At 36.3% G+C, this 8,389-nt stretch overlaps 2 protein-coding genes across 3 annotated transcripts; one reads left to right on the top strand and one right to left on the bottom strand.

Annotated features, from left to right (window-relative positions):
- The first annotated feature begins 637 nt into the window (after positions 1–637).
- On the top strand, positions 638–7,647 carry LOC122637263 (ubiquitin carboxyl-terminal hydrolase 10). The gene is made up of 9 exons (XM_043829268.1): positions 638–961; positions 1,409–1,595; positions 1,693–3,159; positions 3,333–3,531; positions 3,606–3,855; positions 3,942–4,028; positions 4,126–4,290; positions 4,393–4,621; positions 4,710–7,647. The coding sequence occupies exons 1-9, from the start codon at positions 944–946 to the stop codon at positions 4,994–4,996; spliced, it is 2,889 nt and encodes a 962-aa protein (XP_043685203.1). The 5' UTR covers positions 638–943; the 3' UTR covers positions 4,997–7,647.
- LOC122637269 (uncharacterized protein C16orf52 homolog A) lies at positions 6,516–8,321 on the bottom strand. 2 transcript variants are annotated; one of them, XM_043829275.1, is made up of 4 exons: positions 8,123–8,321; positions 7,763–7,975; positions 7,396–7,562; positions 6,516–7,297 (listed from the first exon to the last, which is right to left on the bottom strand). In XM_043829275.1, the coding sequence occupies exons 1-4, from the start codon at positions 8,223–8,225 to the stop codon at positions 7,253–7,255; spliced, it is 528 nt and encodes a 175-aa protein (XP_043685210.1). In that variant the 5' UTR covers positions 8,226–8,321; the 3' UTR covers positions 6,516–7,252. The 2 variants fall into 2 exon arrangements, with proteins under 2 accessions (XP_043685210.1, XP_043685212.1); XM_043829277.1 differs by having other exon boundaries at positions 6,516–7,562; positions 8,123–8,318.
- Between the last annotated feature and the right edge of the window lie 68 nt (positions 8,322–8,389).

Here is an 8,389-nt window from a genome sequence, read left to right as displayed (position 1 = left end):
AGTTCGGACGTCGGTTGGTTAGATGGCGCTGAGCGTCTCAATTTTCAACCGTCCCTCTAAAGTTCTTTACCGTTATGATCGCGTTACCCTTATGGTCATATACCGAGATATCGCTGAGAAAGCATTTATTACGATCTCCGTGCCTACGATATATTAATAAAAGATATATCCCTATTCCCATGAGACCGTTGATCCATAGAATTATGCTTTTCAGGCGACGATCGATCGAATCTATGTTAATCGTTTTATGCGGGCGAAGATGCGTCGTTTAAAAGTCAACGGGATGTTACTTACCCGTTTGCTTGAATTGGACGACGCGAACGATTTTTCATCCATTTGTCCGATTTTATCCCTTCTTCGTCGTCGCTACGTCCACCGTTTCGTCCACCGTTTTGTCCACCGTTTCGTCCACCGTTTCGTCCACCGTTTCGTCCACCGTTTCGTCCCCCGTTTTGTCCGCCGTTTTCTTCACCGTTTTGTCCACCATTTTGTCCACATTCTTTGTCCAATCGCTGCAGCCGCAAATCCTTGTCCCAATCGTTTTCCGTCTAATCATTGCGAACGATCCAGTAACTTTGCCAGCTTTCTAAAACTAAGAAATGTTCCTATAAAGAACTAAAGACGAGCGCTCAGTGGTACCAACGCGAGATATGTTAAAATCGCAGACACAATGTGCTTGGCCTATTTCATCCATACAACTGCCGAAATATGAACCTTCGCGTTGTGTAATTGTTGATTGTCCGTTTTATTGCCTGACGAATCATTCGAATACTGCATTTTTATAATCGAAACGTTTGTAATATAACTTTTACGTTGATTCGAAATAAGAAACTGAGACAACACCAATATTTTATCTTTTTGGCCGATAGAAATCTCACCGGAGAGACTCATGTCTTTTTGTTCGCTCGGTTTTTAATGTTTTGTATCGAAAATAGACATAAGCATGGATGTCCGGAAAGAGGTACGTTTTAGTCAACTAATTATGATTTTCCTTACAATTTCAAACGTTATCCGTTTCGATCTATCGAATGTGCTCGCACACCACTATCTATAAGGTTAGAATTCAAGCATTTTTTAACTCTATCGAGAATAATCGTCGTCCGATGACTCAATTTTTTTCTTTTCTTACAGAAATTACGATATCATACGATTATTCCAACTGTTTCGATGAATCTTTCGAATCTTTTGAATAGGTATATCGATAAATATGCTCGAAACGAGTTTTTCGAAACGTTCTTTCAACGAGAAAATGCGTTCGATTGATTGTTCAGAGATATCTTCGGTTGGATAATCGTTCTTATATCTTATGTTTAAAAGTATAGTGAAATATTAAAATCTGTGCGTTTGTTTATGTACGCACGTGCGTGCGTGCGTAACGTCGGACATCCTTCATCTATTTTTCTTTCAGCTTGATTTTCAATTTTTGGATCTACACGACTTGGGTGATAGCGATAAAAATCAGTTGATGGCAATTTTAAAATCTAGTAATGTCACGGACGCATTAAAACTACCATGGGATACCGTCGATAATAATCACGAAGCAAACTCGACCGTAACAGAAATATCGGAATTGCAAAATCATTGGTATCAAAATGGTAATTAAAGCGAATTAAAGTATCTACCCTTCGACAATTGCATTTCAACTCTCTCGATGCGACGATTACGTGCTAATAATCTTCGTCGATTCTACAGCAGGAACCGAGGAAGGTTTCTTAAAGTGCAGTAATCCGACGAACGTTGCTTCTTCTATGGTCATGTCGGCAATTCCGCAAACACATCCCTACAACCAGCAGATAATAACAACGATGTGCAGCGATTGGCAACCTATGTATAACGTTCCTACCGACGCTCATATACAATCGTATATTCCTGGATTAGCCTATTCGCATCCTATATTTCCCAATACGGGAAACGAAATTCATGACGTTTCGTATGGAAGGGAAAACGGAAGACGTAGTCGAGGCAGAGGCATAAGAAGAGACAATTTTACCAGAGGCATCAATCAAACCACCGAAATACACTCTGGATACATGGGCGAACAGAGTCAATTTCACCCGCCGATACCCGTCATGTACTTTTTGTCCGATCACGCTGTATCTCCGCAACAACATCAAGTTGCCGGACCAATCTTTTATCCCCCCATATATTCCTCGCCAACTATCCATCCGCATACAAATACGCATCCGCATGCGCATCCTACTTATCCGTCGCACCATCATTCGTCTAATAACATTAGATACGGCAGACAATCGCAATCCGTTATCACGCAGCAAAGTCAAGAATGTCTGAAAACGACGACCGCTGCTAAAACGCAAGAGAAACGTCCACAAAATGTATATTCATCCGTCAAACCATCCTATCACCAATTGTCAAACGAGGAAGATAATAATTCCTCTCAGACGAACATCGTGACAACGGTTATCGTAAATAACAGTAATCGAGAGTCTTGCATCGATAACGAGGACGAAAGTACTGCCACCAAGAAGAACGCGAATAACAATACTAAAGTGTCACCGGTTAATGTAAAAATAGAACATAATATAGTCTCGACCGTCAACGAAGCTTGCAACGGTACGGAGAAAAGCGATGTACCATGTGTAAATATTAATAGCAGCATCGAAGTTAAACAAAACGGCGAAAGCGAGAAGGAATATAAAAATGAAACTGTTTCTAGTATTAAGACGACTGTCGTTAAGACACTGTCCACGTCTACGTCGAAGTCCGGTGAAAACGAAGTACAAATCGAAGAAAACGGCCCATCCAAAGGCATATCCGATGAGCCACTCGTAAAAGCTTCGAATAATTCTTTAATACCTACGAATGTATCAAGCGCCGCAAGTTCCTCGCCTTCTATCACGCCGAATATGTCTTGGGCAAACGTTCTCAAAAAAGGCAGTTCGGAATTACAAAGTACTCCTTCGACGTACAAGCCAATGGCGCGAATCAATCCGTTACCAGCCACACCTGTGATCGAACAGAGCGCATCTCCGAAAACGCCGTTGCAAACGATCGTGCAAAGGGATCAACGTATTGGAAGTCCATCTCTTGAAAACGAAAGTCTTCCTCCTAGTGCGCACAATGTACCGAGCGATTGTACGAAACAGCAAACGGAATCGACGCTCAACAAATATGACGATCCTACCGTTTTTAGAATGGGCGGTGAGTCGTGTTTCCGTGGAAGAAACAATTTTTCATGACGATTTCAACGTAACCCGATCGTTTCATTGAATTACGCTAATATTCTTTTTCCTTTCCCTCCCCCCCCCCTTTCCTTTTTTTTTTCTCTTTTTTTCTTTTTTTCTTTTTTTCCCCCTTTTCATGTCTCTTTACAGAATTTTTATTAAACTATCAGATGGACAAGCAAACGGTAAGCTTGCTACCGCGCGGCTTGACGAATCGTAGCAACTATTGTTACATCAATAGCATATTACAAGCGTTACTTGCGTGTCCACCCTTTTACAATCTTCTCATGGCTCTGCCGCATTCCAAAGGCAATTGCAAAAATTCGTCCACCCCGCTCATAGATAATATGTACGTATATGAAATATACATTGGAATTTGTTTCCCCTCCCGCGCGTTGATATTTATGTTTTCCAATTTTCTAGGATCAAATTTGTTCACGAATTTACACCTCTGTCGGACAGCGCGAGATTAGCCAGAAAAGATAGGGTACACAAACGAGGAGATAATTCGATTGTAGACATACAAAGCGGTATGGCGTTCGAACCGTCTTACGTGTACACCATGCTAAAAAATACTTCAGCCGCCGGAGTGTTCTCCGTAGAAGGGCGACAAGAGGACGCAGAGGAATTTCTCTCGTGCCTTCTAAATGGTATCAACGACGAAATGTTAGAGGTACGATTATCGGTCCTATCTCTTATGCGCACGTACTGCCGACACAACAGTTGTTTCATTACAATGTCGAGTATCGTTTCTTTCAGCTTATTAAATTAGTAAACAATGAACCAAATCCAGCTGCCAACGCGGAGACCAACATTAATTACAATCACGCGGAAGAGGAATGGAAAGTAAGAGACGATGTTTTAGATTCTCTCGGTTAGAGAACTTCGAATCAAGAATATATTGTATAATCGTTATGTCTATACGCACACACGTATATTGCAGGTAATGGGACCAAAGAACAAAGGATCCATCACACGATGCACCGAATTTGGTCGGACTCCGTTGTCGGATATCTTTCGCGGCCAATTAAGATCTAGAGTATCTCGGGTGGGAGAACAACCGACCGACAATGTGCAACCCTTCTTCACGTTGCAGCTTGATATCGAAGTACAATTATTTACGCTGCATATATAGATGTAGTTTGTTCGAATTAAGAATTTTACTCGCACCGTTTGTTTACACCGCTTACTTGTCTACTTGTTATATTAGAAGGCGGAGACAGTGACAAGAGCGCTCGAAATACTGGTCGGAAAAGACCAATTGGAAGGGATGACTTGTAGTAAAACGAAGCAGCAAATAGAAGCCTGGAAGCAAGTCACTTTGGAAGAATTACCTGTTATACTTATATTACATTTAAAGTGGTTTGATTACAAGCTTAACGGATGTTCGAAGATATTTAAGAAAGTAGAGTTCCCCATAGATTTAAAGGTGGATGCCAGTAAGTTCCTTGTGAAGTTTCTCCCTTAAACGGCTCAACTTTTACGCGTTATATATTAATCCCTCTTTCCATCGTTCGTATCTTTCAGAATTCTTGTCACCAAATATAGGAAAAAAATTGAATTCCAAACAAAAGCAGTACAAATTATTCGCCGTTACTTACCACGTTGGGAAAGAAACAACAAAAGGCCACTACGTTACCGATGCCTTTCACGTAGGCTACGGAGGCTGGGTAAGATACGATGACAGTTCGTTACAAGGTATTTCAGAGAATGACGTTTTAAATCCAGTTCCTCCTAGCGTACCCTATTTACTATATTATAGAAGGTGCGACACTATCGGGAATAATCAATCAAACGCAGGTAGAACTCGTTGAAATATCACTATTCATTTGTATAGATAAAAGTCCTATTCTAAACAAATATAGTGTATCACTTTTTACGATTTCACGTTTATTGTTGATATTTATATCTGAGTAAGCAGAACGTTTGTTACAAAGTATGGTAAAATTGAATTACTATTTCCTTTTATCTTACTACACTCTCATCAAATATTTATACTAAACTGTTACTAGTTTTACGCGTAGTTTTTCTGATACATAACTTGAAAGTAGCTAAGGTAAAGCAAGTGTTCATACTAGCACATTTTATTGGCGTTGGGTATTAGAAGCTTATACTTTATAAAATAAAAAATTAGATATAAATTTCTTGTATATATGTTTCTTCTAAGAATATATGGTATTATGTCGGCGTTCGCGCGCGTGTTTACATGGAAAAGTAATTTATAACGTGAATTTTTGCGATCACGTTGGATCTTCTTTCTTTTTTCTCTTTTTCTTCCCGTAGAAGGAAATTACAATTTAATTAGTTTTTTCCTGGATTAATAACCGTCATTTTATATCATTTACAAAGAACCTTTTAACGACGTTCATTCGTTTAAGAAGCATCGAAATCTTTGTTCGCTTAAATTATGTTTAAAATATAAACATACCGTCATATATTTCACATTTAATCATTTCTGGTCATCTTTTTATCAAAAGGCTTAATTATATAAGTTGTTTTACACGTCACGTACATGCCTGTTGATCGTTCTGTACAAATAATTTCTTTAAGTCTGCTGAATTCCCAATAGAATTTACTGTGTCCAACTTTTGATATTCGTTACTCGTGTTTTTAAGATTTCTTAAGGTTTCTTAGAAAGATAAGACTAAAAGTTACGATAAGTGAGAAATACGTTTTTTATCGGGCAAGTGTGAACATATTTTCCAATTTTGCCTTAAAATCTTTGGCACCGACTGCCTGTCTTAAAGAGAGAGAGAAAAAAAAAAAACCAAGATTAATGTAACGTTCATCGATCCCATTATAATGTTCATAAGCTCGTGTATTTCGTTAGAAACAAATGTCCATAAGTGTGTCATTTCTGCATATAAGTAAGTCACTTTTACATATTTCTAACAAGACCAGTTTGTTATTCAAAGATCATTATTTTAATGAACTTTTTCTTGAACGGTAAAGTTATATAGTATTTGCATTTTTACATTTTTCTCAACTTAAGAGAAATATTTTTCGTCAATTTATATATCAAAATTAACAATTTAGTCATTATTGAAGTAAGGATTATTATGCGGTAATATTGTACTGAACCTCCATTATAAGATATATATTTACCAATTGTAAATCAATCAATCATATCGTTGAAAAATTTCTTTCAAACCGATTGCATCTGTATCGTTTATATTTACATACGACATACTTTCCATTTTTGCACCGACAAAAGTCTGCAAATCTATGTTCGTTAATGGTGATAAAATTGTCAAACAAACAACAAACTAGTAAAAAGTATATATATATATACACGCATACACACACACACACACACTTTTATGAAAAGCTGTATAATATGGTGTAAACTTTTATTTCTTGTGGAAATACAAGAAATTTGAGTAATATACAGATAAGATTTGAGTAATACTATAGCTATGCAAAATGGTAAAACTAGAAATTCTAATTATGAAATATCGTATTTACATACATACATTATCTATAAAGTAAAATGTTTATAATGTAGATAAAATCTTGATATAAGTGAAATTTTGCAAGTGTATGTAACTTAACAGTAAAATACAATATATTTCTTTTCATTTTAGTATATCTACTATAAATTGTAAATAAATATTTAGTTTATAAAAAAAGAAAAAAACAAAAAAACAAAAAAAATAAATCTATGTATATACATTATGTATAAGCTGTCATGTGTATTAAGATACAATATATGCAAAATAGGAATATTTTACTTCATCATGTATTTCTATAGCACATGGAAAATTCTGTTTAACGAGTAAAAACCATTTGAAACGTAATATCTAAAAATGGCTCTCTGCTGATCTTAACATCAGCAATATTGGATAGCAATTTTCAAATTGTTACAAGCATACGTTGCTCTGATAATTTGGACAATACAATGGACTGACAAGTAGACAAGTAATTCTTTAGCGTAACTCGGATATTTTTTAACTTACTTTTACTTACTTACTTTTTATATTACAATTATTTTTGCTTACTAACCGTAATACGTAAGAAAAGCAAATCAATAGGTATAACGGATTGAAAAGATGTCGTTTCTTTAAGAAATTTTAGCCCAATCTAATAAAGTCTCGCTGAACTTTGAAATGTAATCCCTTTCAAAATATATAATACTGAATATTAAAAAGAAACTAGTATAAAGGGCATAATTAGAAAATATCATCGCGTAACGCTAAAAATGTGGTAAACATACTTTTCCTGCAAAAAGTTCAGAAATAACTGTGATCCATAGTGCCAGAACAAAGAGGATATAAGAGATTCCAACTTGATGTGAATTTGGTAATTGGTACGGTTGTCCACCAATTTCGTCAATGTAAAAACCCATTGGAAATAGAACAGCCGCCAAGCAAAATAGTACCACTGAAATATTATAGTGTAACATTATTTTATGATGTAATAATATCTATTATACGCACTTTGAAGAGATTTCAAATAAATTATTAGTAAATATCTGATATAATATCATTCTAATTTATTTCATAAGGGTGCATACCATTGCCACGAGGGAAGATTACGACGGGCAATGTCGCTTACGCTTGTAATCGTTTAAAACTACTTACTCGCCGTAAATCCAACCCATCTTGCGTAAGGAATTACATTACGGTCCCAATGCGAACTGATCAGCAATATCACAGTTGTTGTTATTAAAATACATCCGACCAATATAAAAACAAGGGCTAGTAACCATTCTGGCTCCAAATCAGGCGTATAACAAACTCTTGGCCTGTTGTATAACGTCATACAAGACAACATAAGACCTAATCGCGTATCTCCTACAAATATTCATATTGCGCTATCTGCATTAACCTATCACTCAACCTGCACAACTCTATCGAACATACACTTTCTTATAGGTTGTATCTTTGCGTGTACCAACAACGATTAAATGTTAAAATTATTGTTTCATTTAATATATTTACCGCCAACATCAGTTATAATCCAGTCAGGCATTCCCAGACTAACGATTGCAAACATATCAGCTGCCAAAAATAGAGCTCCCGAAATGATCGTTAGTTTATCCATTTCACGTTATTAATTTAAACAATCGATCTCCTCGTTAATATACGCGATTGCATATTAATTAATTACAACTTTGCATATTTAATAAAAACACGTATTGTCACAAACTTGACGATAATAAACTTTACTAACCTCAAAATAACATTCGATATGTTACATTACGAAAT

This window comes from Vespula pensylvanica, chromosome 25, assembly GCF_014466175.1.
Source record: "Vespula pensylvanica isolate Volc-1 chromosome 25, ASM1446617v1, whole genome shotgun sequence".
NCBI lineage: Eukaryota > Metazoa > Arthropoda > Insecta > Hymenoptera > Vespidae > Vespula > Vespula pensylvanica.
This window is presented reverse-complemented; position numbering and strand designations above follow the sequence as displayed.